Genomic DNA, 23,078 nt, shown 5'->3' on the forward strand with positions numbered 1-23,078 from the left:
TGTGTGTGGGGGGGGGTCTTAGAGCAGTGACGGAATCAGGAAACAAATGGAGATTTGTCTAAGTCTATAGCAGGCATCCTTAAATTTAACGCCAATTGGCCAAATCCCATCCATAGTGCTTGATTTATAAATGAACTTTTATTGGGACACAGCCAGGCCCATTATTTATGTAATGACTGTGGCTGCCTTCTTGCTACAACAGCAAGGTTGAGTAGTTGTTGGGGAGCTTGCTTCGTGCTGTTGGAGAACAACTCTAACATACTCCCTGTCACCCTCTGGTAGTCTACAAGTATCCTAGGCGGGATCCCAGTGTACCAGGAATGGGGAGCTGGGGCCTTATGTGCCAATGTCTAGCTCATTAGCTTCAATCTGGAGAATGGAAAGTCTCTCTGTCTCTCTCTCTGTCTCTGTCTCTGTCTCTCTCTCTCTCTCTCTCTCTCTCTCTGTCTCTGTCTCTCTCTCTCTCTGTCTGTCTGTCTCTCTCTCTCTTACCCAAAGAGTTAGCATTAGATAATAGGTATAAATGCCACAGAAATATAAAGTGATATGGTAAATCCTTGTGTGCTATTTAAATAGTTTTGTAAGAAATGCTGATTAATTCTAATACTTCTTTTTGCTTTCAATAGTTTCAAGAAACACTCTATAACTCACCCCGCCCATGAATAATTTGTTTAGAGCTGGGCAGAAAGAGGTCTTTAAATACACTTGCTGTTTTCCCAAGACTGAGGTATAGGGACATTCAGAGATGTGCCCAAACTGAAGTTGATAGCAGATACACTATTCATTTGAAACACAAGAAATCTGGCTTTTAGGCTGTTTTCATTGGTTCATAGATATTAAGGTTATATACATTATATACAATGCTTTCTTTAATTCATAGCCTGGTGCAAGAATTCCAGAGTCAGAATTATATATCAACTGACAAGATAAATGAGATGTTATTTTAAATTTAAATTAGATTTCTTAGAAAATGTGGCTTTTTAAAATTCTTACTCATTTTTAAATAGTAATGTCAGACTTCCCCCTGTAAGAACACGCAGTCAGCTCTCATACGACTCACTATATTTGAGAATAACAAGAATCTCCCAAGCTGGAAAACTGTGTGACTGTGTTTAATCTCCATTTCACCAGAATGTCCTGAATGATGCATATGAAAATGCATCCCACTACGATGAGATCGTCACGAGGGCAGTAGAGATCATCAGGTCCCTGGAAGCCATGCTTTTATCGTACAGAATCGACCTTCACCATCCCAAAGAGTCACTGGAGCTGGCGCGCTGTAAGCAAAAGGAATTGCAGTCTGCAATAATAGACATCCAGAACCTCACTGAGACGTTGGGGACCATCTACAGCCCCGAGGCCAAAGAGCAACTTCAGCGCACTTTACAAGAACTAGCTTCTAAGGACTCAGCCTTGAAGGCAGTGCTGGAGGCCCAGGAGGCAGAGGACGGAAGGTAGGTGGGCTTTCTTAAGGGGTCTCTTCGGCAACAGAGGAGCATTTTCCTTGTCTTTGTAATTACTGTGCACATCAGAGAAAGTTTGAATATAAGGAAGTTTTAAAAAGTCACCAAAGAAAACAATGTTAAAAATTTCATTATGTTTTAATTCTTGTTTAGTATTTGATACATATAATACAATGTATAAAATGTGTAGATAAACCACATTAACTTGAATTCTCTCAGGGGCTTCTCCTCCTCCCTTTATTAGGAAATAATAAATGCCCTACATTTTATATTTACTGTTTCTTTTTATTGGTTTTTTTTTTTTTGCAGTGTTTCTGTACTGTTCATATTCTTTTCCTTCTTTTCTTCTGTAACTCCCTACTTTTCAAGCTCATCACTTTGACTGTAAGGTTTATTCTCTTTCTTGTCTACAGCACACTTAGCTGCCCATGAATGTTTGAGTTGTTGGCAGTTTCCTGCATTAAACAACAGTGCTTCTAGGAACATATTGAAGTGTGTATGTCACTTGGGTATGTCAGGGTGTGCTAACCCAGGTCAAAGGGACATAATTTCTGGCACTAAATGACCTACTCATTTCCAGAAAACCAGTTACATACAGATAGTCCAGCTGTCCCGCCTCCTTGTTAACACTTGACATTAAATGGTAAGAGAGGGCTGGAAGATGGCTCATTGTGTAAGACGGCTTGCTTTGTAAACATGAGGATCTGAGTTCAATTCCCCAGAACCCAGGCAAAAAATTGGGCATGGCTTCTCATGTACCCCAGCTCTACAGGGGGGGGGGGAGAAGGTGGGGGGGATGTAACAAGAAGAACACTGTCTCAAGAGATAAGAAAGAGAATGACAGAACAGGTCACTAGCTGGCCTCCTTGGCTTTCATACATGCTCAGAAGCATGCTCTCTGTCCACATATGTGTGTAAACTCTTGTATACAAGAGTAGCTGTGAGATGGTTCGGTCAGTAAAGTGTCCATCATGTAAGCATGAAGGCCAGAGTTTGGTTCACCGATCCCAATGCAAACACTGGGTTATACCTACTCCAGCATCCTTGGAGCTCATTGACTAGCCAGCGTGGCCAAGTCAACAGCATTAGGTTCAGAGAGAGACCACCTCAAAAAATAAGACAGAGAGCAAAGAAGCCACCTCACCCTGATGTCTGGCCTTCACATGCCCGACAGACAGACAGACAGACAGACAGACAGACAGACACACACACACACACACACACACACACACACACACACACACACACACACACAGTTTTTTATCTAGTGTTTTGGCCGTTGTTTGAAACTAGCCTTTTGCCTCAAACTTACGGCAGTCCTCTTGCCTCAGCTTCCTGGGTGTGAGCGCTAGGATTTCAAGTGTGAGAGGTTTTATTTTAAGGTATCTATTACAGAATTTTTAATTTTAATTTTATTTTATGAGGGATTAAACTGAAGTTCATACGTGTGCTGGGCATGTGCTCTACCACTAAACTATACCCCAGCTCCCAAAAATAGAGTTTTAAATTATTCTCAGTGGATGATTTAGGCAGTACCTACTTACGTGATTGCATAGTGTTGTAAAAATACATCATAGTTAAATATAAATTACCCCACTTTCATTTTTTACGATATAACATTAGTCCTTTTCCTCCTTGTAACGAATATTTTATAATAGTAATCACAATCCATATATAAAATTCTATGATGGCTTGTTACTTAACCTTGTTTTTTGTTAGATACAGGGTTTTTTTTTTTCCCCCTGTTTTAATCAGTACTCTTGTGTGTAAAAAAGGCTTTTACTATGCAAATGAGTTTATCCTGATTCTGGTAAATTCCTTATATTTGAGATAAACTCCCTAAAACAAGCAATTGAATGAATGAATCAAAATGTAGACATTTTTGAGATGACATGGCTTTCTTCCAGAATTCAGCCTACTTATAGCTCAATAGTAGTATATAAAAAAATCTCAAACTCTCAATTTTCTCTCCCCCCCCTCTCTGTCTAACTTAGTGTTTGTTTTGAGAGCAACTGTATCTGCCTGTTTAAAGCCATCTATAGGTGCCTTGAATGGCCAAAAAAAAAAAAAAAAAAGCATCCCCTCCCTTCTTTATGTGTTGAATGTGTTGGGGGTGGGTTAATGAGAAATAAAATTTAATATTTTTTTTCCTAACTGCCTCTCCAGGTACCTAGAGAATTATAAACGCTATAGAAAAATGCAAGAAGACATTTGCTCTCGGCTCAGGAAAATGGAGACAGATCTCGGACAGTCCATGTCCCCATGGCCCAGGTCTTACAAAGAAGCTTTGGCGCGCCTGGATCAGAGCAAGGTAACACTGTCAGTCTGCAGGCTGTCTGCCTGAAGACCCAGGAGAGCAAGCGGGCGGCGGCAGCAGCAGAGGGCACAGCCCTGCTGTAAGCCACAGAAATCTTCAAACACCCTTGGGAAGTGTCCCCACCAGGGGCTGAGGCCTGAGATGAGGGATGATTTTGACCCCTTTGGTTGATTAGCTCTTCAGTCCTCTCCTCCCCGATAGCATCTTGCCCGGTAGACCCCCTTCTGACCCTTCCTTCCCTTTCCCTTCCCTTTCCCTTCCCTTTCCCAATGTTTGGAGGTATACTGGATTGATGACAGGATGGTCACTGCATCTGTCAAATTTTGATCACGTTCTGTACTGTTCTAAGCTATGTATTTATTTGAGACAGAGTCTCCTGTGTCCCAGGTCCCTCCTGCTCTGTTAGTATTGGGGTCACAGGTATGGGCCTCCATGGTTTTACTTTCCTTTTGTTTTGTTTATTTTTGTAAATACGGTAAGCAAGCACTCTACGACTTGGATTCACCCCCAGCTTGGGAAACAGTTTTGGGTTTTGCTTATTCTCATCTGTTAGAATCTGTGGTGCTTTGCTGTTATACTTTAGGTTTCTTATTTACATATTTATTTATTTTTGAGACAGAGTTGCTGCTGCATAGCCTAGGCCGATCTTGAACCTGCAGTCACCCTGCCTTTGCCTCCTGAGTGCTGGGATTAGAGGTGTGAGTGAGACATCACTCCTGGCTTGTCATTTGAATTTGGATGAGGCCCTTCATCTACCAAAAAGAAACAGAAACAAATCAAGAACTTGTAAATGGGCCAGGTGGTAGTGGCACACATCTTTGTTTGGTTTTTCAAAACAGGGTTTCTCTGTATCTTTGGAGGCTGTCCTGGACTAGCTCTGTAGACCAGGCTAGCCTCGAACTCACAGAGATCCACCTGCCTCTGCCTCCCAAGTGCTGGATTACAGGCGTGCACCACGACGGCCCGACAGTGGCACACATCTTTAATCCCAGCACTTGGGAGGCAGGGGCAAAAAGATCTCTGAGTTCGAGACCAGCAAGGACTACCTCATGAAATGTGCCATTGTGAAAAAAAAAAAAAATCCTTAACTGTACCAGATTTAAGAGTGATATTTCAGAAAAAAGATCATGGACGGTTTGTCCGTCCTGTCCCTTTTATCTTTAAGGCCCTGACATCAAGTGTCCTGTCAACCAAAGAAGACTTAGTGAATCTCCAGCAGGTCCTCAGACACCTGAGTTGCAGGCGCACAGAGAGTGATAGTCCCTGTGTGCTGGGCGGCGGGGCCTCTGCCCTGTGGGAGAAGTGGCTGCGTTTGCTGGAAGCCGCCAGAGGGTGGCAGCAGTGGTGTGGGGAGCTGAAGAGGGAGTGGAAGTTCATCAGTGAGGAGGTGAGTCCTCCATGTCCCACACTTGCGATCCCTGCAGCCCCCAGCGAGAGGCTGGCGCCCCTTCATGGCGTCCACGTTCTTTCGTTTGTACATCAGATGGACATGGCTTGTGAACATCTGTCCAAGTCAGGTCCGGCCTAAGCCTCAGGGGAATTCTTCGGCTTCTTTCATCATGGTGGTAGTTTTCTAGGGGTCCTACGATTCTCCCTGGAGTCCGCCGTCCTCTTGCACCTTTACACGGTGGAAGCTCTGGGAACCAAACTCAGGTCTCCGTGCCTGTGAAGCAAGCACCGTCCTCGCCCCCTGAGCCAGCTCCTCGGCCCTCAGATAATTCTTACTAAAAAGGTGGCTGATTGCTGAGCGAAGATTGCTGAGCGAAGATTGCTGAGCGAAGCTACAACACCTTCATTGGGAGGATGAGTTCATCCTTAAAAATAACTGGCTGCCGGGCGGTGGTGGCGCACGCCTTTAATCCCAGCACTGGGAGTCAGAGCCAGATGGATCTCTGTGAGTTTGAGGCCAGCCTGGGCTACCAAGTGAGTTCCAGGAAAGGCGCAAAGTTACACAGAGAAACCCTGTCTCAAAAAACAAAAACTGTCTTTACCTTCATGACACGAAAGGTTAGAACTGGGTAACGTGCATGATAAATGACTAAATTGGAAATCAACTTCAATTGTTAACTCAGGAAATTAGTTATGATTGTTAAGTGTGGGCCTAAAACTATGAAATATGGTGATTTCTGAAAACTATCTCAAAGACCTCTCTGGCATATGCCAGTCACAGATGATAGCTTAGTCGTGGTTTAGGAAATATATATATTAAGAAAGAAAATGAAAAATCACATGAGATCATAGTATTTGCTAATCTTTCCATAGTGCCAGGGATAAACAAGTACAAATCAGAATATAAGTTGAAAATTCTCTCCATTTCAAAATTTCTGGTGGATTTTCAGAAGATGGAAATGTAGCGAGTCCATACTTAATTGGCGGAAGATTGCCTGTGCTCAGTGCTACCCAGTTAACCTCCTTAGAACTTAATATGCTTGAAATCAGGGTCATTTCAGCGGTGCCGATGGGGCTTAATCAGAGAACAACCCCTTGGATGTTCAAACTCTAAGAAACTCTGTCAATTATGTTATTGTTCGGGCTGCTAGCCTACCCACAATAACATCACACTGCACTGAGAAACCAGTTCAGACCTGTGCTTCCCAGATCCTTGTGTTGGCCTTACGAGGTAACTATCATTACCATTTGATATATAGGGAAACTGAGGTACTGACCGATGTTTTTTTTTTTAAGTAGTGGCCCAAGAGTGCCAACTGCAGACTGACTGTGTGGTAAGGCTCCGTGGGCTGTGGCTGGAGTTGGAGTCTTCTTTACCATTATAACCTGGCAGCCCAGCTATGCTTTGAACCCAGTGCACTCAGTAGGTACTTGTTGAGGGAGAGCGTTTCTTCAGATCCAAACCTAGGCTGATTCTAAACTGTCCTGTTTTGTCACGCTACTATTTTATATCCATTTGAAGTCCTATCTTACTAATTTAAATCTTATTCATTTAATTCTAATTACTCAAACAAACATTAGACCAGAATCTCATCAAAATGAAATTCTTTGTAGACAAAGTCTCCTGTAGCCCAGGCTCACCGCCAACTTGTTGTGTAGCTGAGGAGGACCTTGGTCAACCTTTCTGCCCTTTGCTCCCAAGTGCTGGGATTACAGATGTGTGTCACCACACCTGGTTTATGCTGTGCTGAAGCCGGGGCTCTGTCTGTGGGGCAAGCATTCTACCAGCTGAGCTCCATTCCCAGCCCAGCAAATTGTATTCCTCAAAGGCCAGCACAAATAAAAACATGTAGTAACAGTAATACAGCTACTGAAGTGAGCACTCATGCAGTGCCTGGCTTAGGTCTAAGGATGACGTTTGCATCCATGTGATGGGCGATCCTCAGCCAGACTGCCAAGCCATCATCATGGGAGCAGCTGTTGGTCTTTGCTAGCATCCATGGCTATTGTGCCTGCCAGAGTGTTGAAGTTCCCTCCTTAGAAGGAAAAGGTGTGGACTGTAGACATTCCTGCCTGGAAGGAGCAGGTGGGGAGGGTCATTGAGCTCACACTGGAGCATCCAGCCACCCCTCCCAGCCACTTCGGTGTTTTTCCGCCCTAATTGCTTGTGCCCTCAGGGCCCAGGGGAGGAGCTAGAGTATTTAAGCTGGAGGACACTAGGGGAAGGGGACTCCAGGTGTGTGACTGTCCTGAAGACTTTCCAGGATGGGCTGCGTTGGGGTCAGCCAGGCTCCTGTCAATCACTCTTCATGCATGCTCCATCAGTAAGTCCAGATAAACTCATTAGGTTCCCAGGACGAACTTCTGTGGAATTGTACTTTGGTTTGTGATTAGGACTTTAGGAGGAAGGGGTAGATAGATGTTCTCATCCCCCCACTCCAGAGGAAGAGTTTTAGCAACAATGCATGAAGTCAATAGGACTAATCACTGTTGAGTAACTTGCCCAAATTCACAAGTGGTAAGATTCCAACTTACACACTGTGTTTAATCACTGAGCTACTACGTTATATGATATCTGTGTGCGTCCATTGATGTGATTGTGTCAGTGTGGATGTGGATGTGTGTGTTTTTGGAGATAAAACCAAGGGCATTATGCATGCTGGCAAGCACTCTGCCACTGAACTACATCCCCAGCCTATAGTATGATCTTAATTCAGCTCTTATTCGTTCACTAACAATGACCCGATTCCTGTATCCACATAAGACCTCTATACATGCAAGATTCTGCTAGCACCGTTGATGCCTTTCTCTGTGTCACTGTGATAAGAAATACTCTGACAGAAGCTACTTAAGGGAGAGAAGGTTGACTTGGGCTCTGGGTGCAAGAGGACAGTCTGTCATGGCTCCTGATGGCGGGAACTGGAGGAAGACGAGGTCTGTCTGTAGTCAGGAAGGGACAGTGATGAATGCTGGTGCTCAGCTGGATTCCTTCTTTCTTCAGTCCAGGACCTCTGCCCGGGGAATGGTGCCACTAGTGAGGTGGGACTCACCTCAATTAACTAAAGTAATCAAGCTGATCCCTCACAGGCATGCCCAGAACCTTGTCTCTTCAATGGTTCTACATCCTGTCAAGTTGACGGTCAATATTGACCATCCAGTGTGTAACAATTTCTGTTTTTAAACTATTGTAATAGAACTATTCACTATCTTTATGGACTAAACAATTTGAGTAGGCTGATTTTTTAAAAACTTAAACATTCAGTTTATAAATTGCCAAATCAAAAGTCAGTTTGCCTTTTGATTGAACCTTTTTTTCTCTTTCACATAACACCTTATTTTTTTTTAGACAGAATGTACTTGATATCACTATTGATACCCTAGTTAGTTTCAGCTGTCAACTTTTCACAGCCTAGAGTCATCTGAGTAAACCTCAATGGAGGAATTTTCTAGATCAGAGTGGCCTGTGATGATGTCTACAAGGGATGGTCTTGACTGGTAATTAATTGACATGGGAGGGCCTGGCCCAGCCTGCTGTGGGCCTGGGCTGTATCAGAAAGCCAGCTGAGCATGAGTGATCCAGAGAGTGAGCGAGGAAGCAGACTACGTCCTTACCGACTTCCTCCAGTGATGGACCGTGGTCCTAGGAGTGTAAGACGAAGTAAGCCTTTTCCTTCCCCAGGTTGCTGTTGGTCAGAGTGTTTATATCTCAGTAGCAGAAAGGAGGCAAGAACAACTGACTTCTGGAATAATGGTTTTGTGCGTCAGTGGTCATGATGTGCTGGGGCCAAATCATGCCGTTTCTTCATTCAGACCTACTTCTTCAGGTCCCAAGATTTTCATCCTCCTTTTTTAGTGTGTGTGTGTGTGTGTGTGTGTGTGTGTGTGTGTGTGAAAACAATAGTTTTTGGTTCTCTTCACCTCTACAATGAACCTTAAATTTATAAAGAGTTTTATTAGGATTTTATGTCCTAGGAAAATCACCAAAGGATACAGAGACTTTTCCAAGGGAAAGAGCCAGTACACAACCTTTATGCTGTCTGTTTTCCTGGCTTGGGAGCTTTCTTTAACAATTTAGCATGAAGTTTGTTGAGTTTCGCTTAATGCATGTAATCATGTGACTACCAACAAAATAAAAATGTAGGCTATTCCCATGACCACTGAATATTCTCTCCTGCCCTTTGTGTTCATTTTTACCCCTGAGCAGGATTCTCTTGGGTGATAGACGACCATCACCCATTTGCCTGGTATGAGTCGTCCATTCTCTCTCAGGTTCTCCTTGGCATTCTCCAGTCTTAACAGCAGTTTTGTAGTTGAGACTGGGCTTGCCAGCAGGCGGTGTATTTTGGAAAGGGACACCAGTTCACAGGAAGGAGAGCTGACACAGAAAAGGCCTGGGCTGTTGGCTGTTTTATGCTCTTTGGAGTCACGGTCATTGCATCTGTTCATTTGTGGTCATCATGCTGGGGCATGGCTGCATCCAGTAAAATCCCACTAAGTTCTAGATGACAGGCAAGGCTCTTTGGACACCAGTAATTTTAGAAACCTTAGGTCCACCATCAGTCTCCCGTCAGTACTACAGTTCCTTTGTTGGCATACTGGTTTTAAGCCAGAAGGTATGCAATGGTCTATCCTAATAACTAGTCCAAGGTAGCTGCCTACCTGGGAACCAGGTTTGAGATAGCACAAAGCACATACTCCATGGCTGAGTCTCATAGGTTGGGAACAGTCTTTCTCTGTACCTGGTATAGTATAGCAACCAGGGATCCCACTAGATCCTAGAACTGAAGTGACAGGGTAGCAGATGCCACAGCCTATTACTAATGCTTTGGCTCTTCTTCCCCAGCAAGCGTTAGAAACATTGTTGACAACAGATTTGAACACTAATCTTAAGAATAACACATATTACTTCCACGATCCAAGAAGCCCCATCCCGTGGTATCTCTCTTTGTTAGCCATTGAAAAATGGTCAACAACTTGACCTTCACATTGGTGAAGAAGCATGCCTTAGACTTGGGGACCCTGGAAGCTTACAATGATTGATGTTGGGGCTCTTGCATTTTCATAGGTTTAATTTCTCACCCTCTATTACATCCAGGGCCTCACTCACCATTTCCGATTAGCATGATACTGTAAGTAAAGCTGTCTGATGTGGTATTTTATAGTGACGAGAGTTGGCACATTGAGAAGGGCAAAATGGTGTAAATGAGTCTTGCAGCTGAAGGGGATGGGCACAGGACTTGGGGGTGGGGATGGTGGTGCAGGAGCCTCCAAGGCCATCTCCCATGTCTTTATCCTGAATCCGGGGCCAGTGGAATTCCTAGTGTCTAGGTAGGTGTTGTAATAAGTTACGTATTTCTAAGTTTCCTACATACCAGCGGTGGATAAACACAACTGGTCCGGTGATCCCAGAGGCTCTCCCTTTGGAACACGTCAGTTTGTGATGAACTGCCAGGCTTAGCCTTCCAGCATGATGCAGGCATTCAGAGGGGAAGAAAAAAGGCTTGCAGAAAAATTTCCACATCCAACAGTAGCTCAGCCTCTGTGCTAGAAGCGGTGTGGTGGGGCCAGCCCAGCCACCTTATGTAGATCTCATGTCAACACTGCTCAAAACACCAGAAGCCTCCAGGGGAAATAAATCACTTTGTTCAATAGCATTTTCCCCCAGCCCATTCATAAGAGCACTTCCTCATCTGAATCACATGTCTACATGGGCAGTAGCTGGGAGCTACAGGATTCTGGGTGGTCGAGGACTAATGTTCCCAGCTGTATTGTAACAAATGATGACTTTGAACCAGGATACAGCATTAGGAATGCTTTAAAGAGAGGGTTCACAAAAACTGTGCTTGCCAAGGTAGATTTCACAGCTCACAATCTCCATGCTTTTCTCCCTGTTGACATTCGTTGAATTAGATTGAACGAGAAGCAATCATTTTAGAGAATCTTCAGGAGGACCTTCCAGAAATTTCCAAAACAAAGGATTCTGCTCCCACAGAGGAACTCTGTCAGCTCTTGGACTCTCTGTGCCAGCATGAGGAGAGTGTGGAGAAGCAGCTGCTGCTGCTGGCCCTGCTTCTTCAGCGCATAATGAGTATCCAGAACATTCCTGCAGGCACGGAGACTGTGGAAACCATCCCAGCACTTCAGGAGATTAGGTCTATGCAAGAACGGTGCAACAGGTAAGATGTTCAAAGAGATTATGAAGGAGGTGGTCTGGACAGTGTCTGTTCAAAGTTAGAGAACATAGGAATGGTAGATAATGGTAAATGCTACAACAGAATCAGAACTGGTAGGTACACAGGGGAGAGACAAGATGGATGATTAATGGAAACATACACATTTTCCATTTTTTATTGCTTAGTGTGAATAGCTCGCCAACATTTTAGTAATACCTATTGCCTGCAGGAAATTTCGAGAATGGGAAATTATAAAGATGGAACGTGTCTATTTTAATCTTGCCGTGCAGTGGGAAACACTGCCAACCACCCTTTTCTTGTTTTACCCTGTGATTATTGAGATTATAGTCCTTACACTGTTTTGTATGCTGCCTAATTGTTTATCAGCAGATCGCTTTTGTCCCCTGTGCCACTGACTGTCAATGTAAAAACACAGTCTATGATGTTGCCGTGTCATGATATGTTTAAGCAAACTCCTTTAAATGTCTTTTAAATTTTGTGTAGTTCAATTGTGTTTAGTGTAAAAGCCCGGGCAGTAGATCTGCCCAATGCAGGAGGAGAGCAACCGTTTCCCTCTCCGTTCTTAGTCACTGGACATCTCCAACTGATGCTCGGAGGTTTTCCTTCCCTGCACCCACTAAGCATTTCTCAGCTGACACCCACTCAGCTTCTGCAGTTCCGTTCCGACACGATCCACCTGCCCAGCTTATACACTTTGAGCACACAGTTTCATGAAGCTGTCCCCCCTGCTTCAGATGCCACCGTTGTGGGCTGTCACCCGCACTTCCGACTGCATGGCTGGCGGGACTTCCTCCAAAACTCTCTTTAGTAGCTCGCAGAACTCAGGGAGCCACGTAGGTTTGCTGATTTATCAACAGAAGGTATAATAAGGATACAGATGAAGAATGTGGAAAAGCTGTGTGGTCAAGGAGTGTACGAATGTGACCGCTTCCCTGTCCTCGACAACACCTGACCCTGTGGTTACTTCTCTTGCTCAGCTATCCAGGCACTCTGACCCTGTCTGTTTCCATGCTTCTGAGGCTGCATTCCTTAGAGTGGTTAAACCATGGACCAATATTGGTCAACTTAGCCTTCAGTCCCAATCTCCTATCTATGGGTTGGGAGGCTGGAAAGGGTGGTACAGATAGTCCCAGCCCTCCAGTCACATGGTTAGTTCTCACCCCATGAGGCTATCCAGGAGTTCACCAAGAGACAAGCTCTTAGTGCAAGAGCTCTGTCTTGGGAATGAGGCCCAGGGCCAAATGTCAGATCAGATTTTCAACTGTGTTTGATGGCACAAATCTGTAATTGCAGCATTTATGGGGAGAGACAGCAGGATCACTGCAAATTCAAGGCTAGCCAGGGCTACATAGTGAAGTGATTCTGTTGTGTTCTTCTTGTAAGGAAATCAAGAGCTCCATCTCAGACCTGGAGGGTGGAGACCAAGTATAGATTTCTGTTGTGTTATCACATGACAGACCAAATAGTTCTTGGGAAAGACCCCCATTAAACACACACACACACACACACACACACACACACACACACACACACAATTGCTTCTTTGGGAAATGGGTCAGCTGAAGAGAAATGAATTGGTGAAGGATGTCTGTTCTAAAGAGCCCACCCGTGGCTGATGACACATGTCACTTTCTTTGGGATCTGGAACCCCTTGGGACAGAGAAGCTAGAGATGGTAGTTGGAGAGAGGACATTTAGGGATAAAAGTTTTGGGGAATTTGTCAATTACAGCAGTTGATTGGCTGTATTTGATGTGTGTTTGACAATTGGTATATTAATCAATAAAAACTGGTACTTTTCTCCTAGGGAGGAAAATGATCTTTGGTGAATTTTTTAGAGAGCTCTATTCTGATGCTTTATTCCAGGCTTCTTCAGGCAGCTCAAAAGAATAAGGACTTGGTCCAGACTGAGATCCAGGCACGACATTCTTTCGAAAAGGAGTTAACTGATGTGAAGCATTCATTTGAACAGATCTCAACTTCTTTCCAAGACTTGGCATTGGAAGGCCATCCAGAAAGGGCAGAACAGCTGGAGGTAAGGGAAGAATTGAGTGTAAGTGGCTGAAACTGGTCCACAGTCTTTCAAGTCCTAGGCAGAGATAACCATTAGCTAGCGTTTGAGTGGTATTGGGGAGACAGGGAGGTTGGGGCACACTGTGCAGAGTCAGGGCAGGATGAACATGGTTGGAACAGGAAGTGGAAAGGAGCCACACTGGGACACAGGTCACTCTGAACTATGTAGCCCTATTTTTAACCATATTTCAAGTATGTTTGGTGGTCAGAGACCTTGGCCCACATATGAGGAATATGCTAGACTGTTTCTTTTGTTTGGACATGGTGTCTCAGCTCTGAGAGGTGCTGTGTCTACCCTGAGGGTCACTTTGAGAGTTGATTTCTTCAGAGTGACCTCTCATCCTATTTTTAGTCAAAAATGACTTGGGGAACTTAAATTTTTTTTTAAATTTAAGTTTCAAAGACTTACTTATTTTAATATTTTATGTATATGAGTGGTTTACCTAAATGTGTGTATGTGCACCACATGCGTGCCTGGTGCCTGTGGCTGTTAGAAGAGGGTGTTGGATGCCCTGGAACTGGAGTAATGGATGATGGTAAGCCACCATGTAGGTGCTAGGAACCAAACCTGGGTCCTCTGCAAGAAGAACAAGTGCTCTTAACCATCGAGCCTTCTCTCAGCCCCTCTTTACTTTTTTATGTGTATCTGTTTGCTTGCCTGAGGAGAACAGAAGAGACTGTTGGAGCTTCTGGAACCAGAGTCTCATTTGGCTGTGAGCCGCCATATGGGTGCCAGAAACTGAACCTGGGTCCTCTCTAAGAGCAGCCAGTGCTCGTAACCACCCGACAGTGCCCCCAGCCCTGACTCTGGGAACTTTATGCAAGTCTCATGCTCTTAGGAACCACAGAGCCCTTGGTTATCTGCATTGAAAAGGGCAACCCACTGTCACCCTCAAAAGTGTTCATTGTGGAGAAGCCATCGTCTCTGTGTGTAGCTGTGAACCTGCTATCAGGTCCTGCTTGGGTAGAAAGAACAGGATGCAGCCCCACCCCACCAGTGGCCGCACCACATCGTCCTTTCCTTCTCTAGGCGTGTCAGTCAGCTGAGGATGGCGACACAGAGCAGGGTCTAACATCACAGGTTTAGAGTGGGGACTGCTCCTTGGGGCTGGGGCTCTGAATGCCACTTAACAGTCACTAGAGCTAAGGGACACAAAAAGCCCAGGGAAGTCAATAAGTAGTTTTCCATTCAATCTTTGGGAAACTTTCCCAAACAGATGAGTTTCTCCTTTATAATTACTGCGGGAGAACGCAGGTCAGATTCTGTTTCTAGGCCACAAGCAATGGACCATTTGTTCACAATGCTTTTATCTCCTGAAACCTACATTCTTTACCAGGAACTGGAACCCTCCCTTTTGAAAGGGCTGGGGCTCTGCCTGGCTGTCTAATTACATGAAACAGACACTTTCGCTTCAAGCACGGGGGCTCCCAGTGGCCTTGACTCATTATGATGATACTGTAGGAAGAAGTAGAAATAGCAACAAGTTAATAGCAACACGGAAAAGCCTGCTTTGAAACTTCTGGCTGCTTGTTGCTTTTTAGCCAACTGGTAGCAACTGAAAGGCAGTGGATCCTAGAGGTGCTGGAGACGCTAAGGCTGTCGCCATGCCTCTCTGCCACAATAGTCTGACACCAAGTTCAATTCTTACAAATTAGAAAGCATCATCTCACTAAGTCCTGGGGCTTAACCTGCTTCTATCAATAGGAAGGTTTTGTCATGTAAAGTTGGCTTATTTAAGTCGAGAGGACCCTGGAAAGCTGCATTCGTGGGTTTTTTTTGTTTTTGTTTTTTTAATGGCTAGACTTTTCCCCAGATCCTGTAAGTATTGAGAGTCTGTTGATGGTTTTAGGAGCTGCGAAGCGTTCTTCAGAAAGGCAAGCTGACTTTGGAGAAGGTCATGGAAAAATTACGTATCAAGTATTCAGAAATGTACAGCATAGTCCCCGCGGAGATCGAATCCCAGGTGGAAGAATGCAGGAAGGCGCTAGAAGATGCAGACGAGAAGGTAATGGTGATTGGTGTCGATTGTTGATGGGTTGCATGCGTGGAAATAAGGACGCCCTTTGATGTCACTTGTTTTTCTGGTTGCTGCTCTGACTGGTTTTATGGAGCTCACATATTGAATAGTGAGATGAAAGTGCTTGAAGTAAACTGCATACATAACAGAATTTCAGACCATCTTTGTTTTCACCTGTTGTCTTAGATGCTTCTATTTTAATAGTTTGTGTTATCTTTTACTTGGTTTATTATTTATTACTATTATTGTTATTATGGTTTTAAATTATTATTTATTCTAAAAATCTTTTTAAAATGAGGACATGTATAATGCCTTACTGTAAAAGTATTCCCCAAAAAACGTCTTGAAAGAACAGCCAAGGGCAGTAGGAATACCGATTTCATTGCTTACTCAAAATAGCATTCAGCATGTGGGGTCTGTTTAATGATGTTGATGGAATTCTCACAAAGCATCCTGGGCAAAGCTTTTTGCCTCAGAGTCCAGGTCTGAAGAGAGGCTGTGAATTGTCCCATTGTGCTGGAAACATGGGTGTTCAACAAGACAGTTTTATTAGGCAGCTTAGACCAGCAGAACAAAATTGTATTTGGTCCAGTGTCCTCAAGGAGAGTTTTATGTTTTGTTTTTAAGCTGAGGATGCCTATAAGTTGATAACTAAAACAGACTACCACTAGAAACAGCACAAAGAAAAACAGGGCTCTCTCTGTTCTGAAGAAGTAGCTACTTGGAGAGGAGGTTGTTTCCGCCTGGATGGTAGGGAGGTGGAGACGACTCTTGTGTTTACATTGGCCTGAGAATAAAGTTGGTCGTACTGTACACAGACAACGATATAGATCTATAGAGCTATATAGGTTTTCTTTTAGAATGGGGATCCATACAGAAACCAGATTTCAAACTCAGACGCTAATGTTGGTTATGATGGCTCACTCCTGTAATCCCAGCACACCATAGGCTAAGGCAGGGGATTGCTGTGTATTGGAGGACAGCTGGGGTTGCAGGGTGAGACCCTATCTCAAAAGCAAAACAAAACAAAAACCCAAAAGACAAATAAATGAAACAACAAACCCCTCAGATGCTAGCGTGTGTCATTAATGTTTTTTTTGTGGGGTGGGGGTTGAGTTTTTTTTTTTTTGGAGACAGGGTTTCTCTATGTAGTTTTGGTGCCTGTCCTGGATATCACTCTGTAGCCCAGGCTGGCCTTGAACTCACAGAGATCCACCTGGCTCTGCCTCCCAAGTGCGGGGATTAAAGGGGTGCTCTAAAACCGCCACCACCACCCAGCTATGTCATTAACTTCTATGGAAGATTTCTTAGAACATGTAATCTGTACATAATTATACAATCTCCTGATATGTGAGAACAGATATTTTGATTGAACACACAATAACCTATTAGGACTTTTCTCAAGGATTGTTATTATCTGTTTTATAGACTACCAAGTATTTTTGAGAGAAACTCAGGGTTACTTTTGTGACTTTATATGAAAACCCCTACAAAGTAAGTTAATAAAAAAAGTTTTCGTGTTTAAGAGTGAGGTTCTCCATTACGAACTTGTATGTCTGTGACGAATGGAACTGGTTTTTACTGTGTCATGGGTCTCAAGGAAATTAAAAGGTCCAGGCCACACTGCAGACAGTATCATGTGTGTCACTCAGATGGCTGCTTACCCCTGATCATAATCTTGCCTGGTGTCCCCAAATGGCAGTATGCCTTTTGACCAAGAGAGTCTGTATTGAGTGACTTCATTTGTTTGGTACTGTGTTACCTATGCAGCCAGAAGAAAATTAATACAGGATTAAAGTGAGAGTTGAGGGGCCAAAGAGATGGCTCAGTGGTTAAGAGCACTTGTTGCTCTTGCAGAGGACCCGGGTTCATTTCCTAGGGTCTACATGGTGACTCACAACCATCTTTAACTCCAGTTCCAGGGTATCTGATGCCCTCTTCTGGCCTCCCTGCACCAGGCACACACATGGTATATATACATATCTGAGGCAACATATTCATACACATAAAATAAAGCTAAAAATATTAAATTGATCATTTTACAACCATCTTTATTATAGTATATGGTCTATGAGTAAAACTGTGATATGAAGGTATCACCAGCCCTCTGAGATTCAAGCTTGTCAGAGAGTCTGGGAACTGGGGGCTTCTAGGGTCAAGTTCCCCCAACACCTTGATGTGTGGTCTTGGCGTTGAATTAGCCATTAGTCCAGGTTTCAGCTTCTACAAAAGCATCCTTATCTACCCTGGGGTATTTTTGCCTCAGCTAGTGTGTACAGTATTATGTAGATATTTTGTGGTTACTTATCAACAGTAGCTTAAAAAAATAAGAAAACACTGATCCAGCCTTTGGGAAAACAATGTACTTAATACTCCTAATCTTTCCTGCCACAAGTTATTAAGAAAATCACTTAGATTAAAAAAATTGTTAGGCTGAGCAGCTGGAGTTCTGGTTGCTAGGAACACACAATAGAAACAGTGTAGACAAAAACCGGGGCTCCTCATCCTTTAGACATGGTTACTTAGAGGAGGTTTTTGCCTAACTGTATGGGAAAGTGGAGATTACATTTGTTTTAAATCAGCCTAAGAGTAAAGTTGGTCTTACTGAACACAGTGCTGGGCAGACGATTTTCTTACAAAGTTCCGACTGTCTGAGGAAGCTGCCTTCTCCTGTAGAAATCCTTCCCTAGCATTTGATGCTTCAAAGAGCCCCCTCAGTAACTCTAACCAACGTAACATAAATTTTATTTATCCAGATAAACATTATATTCAAAGGTCAGGAAGCACAGCTGACATTTATCTACTCTGTCACTAATACATTAACATGGTTTGGAGGTGCCTCCCCCATGTGAAACTATTTTACAAGTCACCAGAATGAGTAATATTTTTGATGTCTGAACCTGGGAATGGAGAGCCAAAGCTGTCTGCACACCAACTGTGACTTTCCCCCTTGCCCACAGATAACCAGTGAAATCTCCACGCATTCACCATCGCGTGTCATGAGGAGGAAAATAGAGGAAATTAATAATGGGCTTCAGGGCATTGAAAAAATGTTGCAGCAAAAGAGCAAAAACATTGAGGACGCCCAAGAAATTCAAAAGGTAACGTGCTCCTTGAAGTGGCTTCAGCGTGTGGTATTCTGTCTTGCCCCTGCACCCACATCTCAGATGTGGATCACTCAGTCAGCCCCAGATGAGCTCCTGGGATAGACCTGAAGCTGCAGGAACCTGCACCAGGCCTAAAGATGATTAGCTCAGTTGGTAGAGTGCTCGCCTAGCACACACACAAAGCCCTGGGTTTGAGCCCCGGCACAGCATAAAACAAGGCATGGTTGCACATTGCCAGGAATCAGAGGACTTAGATGGCAGAAGCAGGGATCAAGGTCATCCCTAGGTACACAGGGAGTTTGAGGCTAGCATGGGCTGAGGTCCTGTCTCAGTAAATAAATAAATAAAATTTAAAAAATGAATGAATGGATGAATACCTAAACCAGGTCACTGGGGCATCAGTGATGAGAGGCCAGCACACAGGCATGCAAGGTCAAGTGCATGCAAGCATTATTCTCAGTTTTTGACATACAGGCACTTGCCCTGCCCCCTGGCAGCCTCTGACCAAGAAGCAGCATTCCCACAAATAAAAGGGACAGTGAGGGTCTTACTGTGGGAAGATTGACATACAAAGTGAGTAACTTGGGTCTGAGAAATAGTACCAGTTTTTCTATAGATTGCCAAGGTTACATAAGAAAAGAAAAACTCCAAACCAATTTCCCTTGTGAAATTGCTACGGAAATAAAGTTTTAGGTAAAAGTGCAGATAAGCATTGTTCTACATCCAAATCCCAGGTAAACACCTGTCTGTGAGTTCATATTGCCATCTACACTTTTAGGAAGCCCTCTAATGTAATAGCGGGTATTCCAAAAGGGTGAGACCATAGGTCATTGTTACACGTAGTCTTGGTTCTTAAGCAGAGGAACCGGGACCTAGCAAGTCAGGTTTTGTTCCCCCAAGCTTGTTATTATACAAGTATTAGGTATGATTGGAAAATTTTACCTTTGCAATCTCCCTCTGCCCACATAAGTTCAGATTTGAATCCAACCTATTAGTTTCTTGAGTCAAAAACAGTTGTCAAAAGCTAATGCATGGTGAGAATTTTCAAACGCTGCACCAATTCCTGGGCAATAGACATTGTTGTTCATTTTATTTTTGCATTTGAAGTTGACTTCCCATGTATGTATGTGTGCCTGCACATGTACACACACAGAAAAGTCTAAATAGGCCTTTCTACTTTTTATTTTCATTTGTTTTGGGAGATGGATTCCTCACATTCTTCCAGGCTGGTCTCAAATTCCTGCTCTTGGGTTTTTCGAGACAGGGTCTCTCTGTGTAGTTTTGGTACCTGTCCTGGATCGCGCTCTGTAGACCAGGCTGGCCTCGAACTCAAAGATCTGCCTGGCTCTGCCTCCCGAGTGCTGGGTTTAATTAAAGGGGTGCGCCACCTCCACCTGGCAAATTCCTGCTCTTGCTTTAGTCTCCTGAGAGCCAAGACTAAAGGAATGCATCGTCACACCTGCTTAAATGGCCTTTTTAACACCTACTGTGGACCTCCTGGCTTTTGTACATTTAGAGCTATCTGAACCTTGTCTATTATTAATCATCCTTGTTTACCCTCCAGGTTTTCCTGTCTGGCAATAACTCACTTGTACTGAAGTGAATATGGCTAGAATTTGAAAGTGATTCCCAGTTTAGACAACTGGTTGCTGGGTGTGAATGAACAAGTGTGCAAATGATGTTGTCTTTTAGCATTGCCTCATGCAAGTGAGTGTCGTGTGCAAACTAGTCATTACCCGCATGACGTCTGCATTTACATTAACTTAACATTTCTGTCTCCAGAAAATATGGGATGAACTTGACCTCTGGCACTCCAAGCTAAATGAGCTGGACTCCGAAGTTCAGGACTTTGTTGAGCAGGACCCAGGACAGGCTCAAGAGTGGATGGATCACTTGATGGCTCCTTTCCAGCGGCACCAGCGAGTGTCCCAGAGAGCAGAATCCAGAACCTCACAGCTCAACAAGGTGCAGCCATGAAACCTGATAGCCCCTCGGCTTGGCGGTTCCACAAAGTCAAACAAAGGGTGACATTCAGAGGCGGCCAGCAGTGTCCTGTTGTGGCCATCCTCCCTCCCCTTCCCTAGGTGCCATAGTGAGACCAGAGCAGGAATCCAGACAGTTGTGTTTCCCTAAGTATATGAAGACCTGAGAATGGGCATGTAGGGCATGCTGTCTCCAGAGCCCGGGAGGGAGCCTGTAATCAGAAAGGTGCCATTTGGGAACAAAGTCCTTTTCTACTGCTATTATAAAGAGGGGCTGTGTTTGGTGAGTTCCAAGTGTGATCCTGTTCGGACAAGATCCTGAAATGGGATAGGATAGGGCTGGGTCCGTCCCAGTGTTGAGAACGAGGCGGAATCAGGGCTGGGCTAGTTGCAGCACTGACTGGGAACCTCTGTCAAGGCCTGATGGGAACTCCTCAAACCCTTGCTACCTGTCGTGGACAAGTTGGAAAGTTCTTCACCTGGAGCAGGTGGGCCTGTGTCCTCAGCCATGAAAAGGAACCAAGAGGCCTGGCATGCCACTCACCGACATTAGCTCCCCACATAGAGATCAGTCCGGCCCAATAACTGGCCTCTGGCAAGCTTGCGTCCCGTTTTCTTCCCCAGGCCACAATCAAGATGGAGGAATATAACGATCTTCTGAAAAATACAGAGGCGTGGATAGAGAAGACCAGCCGCGTGCTAGCCAATCCTGCTGGCTATGACTCTTCAAGGACCCTGAGCCACCGCGCCAGCACCCTCCAGGTAGGACCTCTGGGGCTTCCCCCACACCAGAACAATTGACCGCTTCTCAATTTGATACAAACACGTCATTGATGCACCACAACCTTCCCTTTGTTGTCCCAAGATCACACATTAATAACACCACAATATAAACTACTTTACAAACAGGGGCTGGAGAGATGGCTCAGAGGTTAAGAGCACCAACTGTTCTTCCAGAGGTCCTGAGTTCAATTCCCAGCACCCACATAAAAATTTAAAAAATTTCTATTTTTTTTTTTTTTACAAACAAAAATTCCCAGTCTTTACAAGTTCAAACACTTTCAAATTCAATAAATACCCAAAATTTCTTTTAAACCCTAAAATCTCTGTAAAAATTCAGCCTTTCAACTGTGGATACTATAAAGGAAAAAATAAGTTAAATAGTTTCTTACTTCAAGAGGGAAATACCAGGACACAGTCACAATCAGATCGAAGCAATGCCCAGTATCTGGGATCCACTCAGCAATCTTCTGGGCTCCTCCAAAGAGCCTGTGTCCCTTTTCCGGCTCCACCCCCTGCAGCACACACTGCTGGCACAGGCTTCCCTCCCCCTGCTGCTGTTCTTGGTGGCCCTCCCATGGTGCTGGCTGGGAGCTCTTGCTGCTGGGCTGCACTTTCACCAACAGCCTCTCCTGGGCTCCCTTCATGAAGCCAAGCCTCAACTTCTCTCTATGACCCGTTCAATCCTGGGCCTTCAGCTGCGTGGGTATGTGGGGTATTACCAGGAGCATGGGCAGCTTATGGGGGGGCTACCCCCATGAAGAAGTGACATCCCTGCCCCCAGCAACCACTGACAACCTCTCCTCAGGAAGGACCTCTCAGTTGCAGCAGCCTCGTGGCTCTGTTAGCAGAGGTCCACCTACAAGAGGCCCAAGCTCTGGCACATACAATATAAATGGGTTTGGTTTAAGCAACTAGGTTTTAATAATTAGTTACCTGGCAGTAGAAATGGAAGTCAGGCCTGACATGCCAGGCTTCAGAAGACCCTGTCGTCCTGGGTGTCCCTCAGGTTGTTTGTGCCTGCAGAGAGGCAGAGCCAATGAGACTGTTTCCCTTTTTGGGGCCATGGCTGCCAGGGACTGTCCAGTGCCCAGAACTGATTGGGTTGATTGTAAAGGTGGATTTTTCCCCCCCTCTCTCATTATTAGATCCTGAGAAAGAGTCACTAAGGAATCATTTCATAACAGTTTCTATAGCAACCAGACCTCAAAAGATGGTCTAAATCCTTTATATATTTAAGATAGCACAGTGTTCCTGTGAGTTCGCCTCCCTGACAGTTGAGATTTGGTGGCACACTTTTTTCCTAGGGGATCAGCTCTCAAGAGATGGTGTTTTAACCCACTTATTTCTTTTCTTCTTACCTGTGACTTCCTTTGTCCCTCATTCCCCACTTCCCCCCACACCTTGGGTTGATTCTCCACATCCCTAGAGCATATCATTTTTCTATTTTTAATCAATTTTATGATTCACCTTTTATGAAAGATTTAGTTTATTTTTGTGTGTATATTTACCAGCATGTATTTGAGTGTACCGTGTGTGTGTGTGTGTGTGTGTGTGTGTGTGTGTGTGTGTGTGTGTGTGTGTGTGTGTGTGTGTGTATAGGTAGTGCTAACAGAGGCCAGAAGAGGGCATTGGATCCCCTAGAATAGGAGTTACAGATTTGTGAGCAATGATGTGGGTGCTGGGAGCTGAAGTGGGTTCTCTGCAAAAACAGCAAGTGCTCTAACCACTGAGCCGTCTCTCCTCTCCAGCCTTCT

The 23,078-nt window shown here is 44.4% G+C and overlaps 1 protein-coding gene across 1 annotated transcript in view; it reads left to right on the top strand.

Moving 5' to 3' along the window:
- Syne2 (spectrin repeat containing nuclear envelope protein 2) overlaps nucleotides 1-23,078 on the top strand; it is a 321,669-nt gene that overhangs the window by 173,554 nt on the left and 125,037 nt on the right. The window contains exons 49-57 of the mRNA XM_036205561.1: nucleotides 1,132-1,454; nucleotides 3,630-3,774; nucleotides 4,946-5,167; nucleotides 11,080-11,345; nucleotides 13,228-13,396; nucleotides 15,285-15,440; nucleotides 18,413-18,553; nucleotides 20,342-20,524; nucleotides 21,166-21,303. Of these exons, the coding sequence (XP_036061454.1) occupies nucleotides 1,132-1,454; nucleotides 3,630-3,774; nucleotides 4,946-5,167; nucleotides 11,080-11,345; nucleotides 13,228-13,396; nucleotides 15,285-15,440; nucleotides 18,413-18,553; nucleotides 20,342-20,524; nucleotides 21,166-21,303 (1,743 nt within the window). The remainder of the gene's footprint in view (nucleotides 1-1,131; nucleotides 1,455-3,629; nucleotides 3,775-4,945; nucleotides 5,168-11,079; nucleotides 11,346-13,227; nucleotides 13,397-15,284; nucleotides 15,441-18,412; nucleotides 18,554-20,341; nucleotides 20,525-21,165; nucleotides 21,304-23,078) is intronic.

Source organism: Onychomys torridus, chromosome 14 (assembly GCF_903995425.1).
Source record: "Onychomys torridus chromosome 14, mOncTor1.1, whole genome shotgun sequence".
Lineage (NCBI taxonomy): Eukaryota > Metazoa > Chordata > Mammalia > Rodentia > Cricetidae > Onychomys > Onychomys torridus.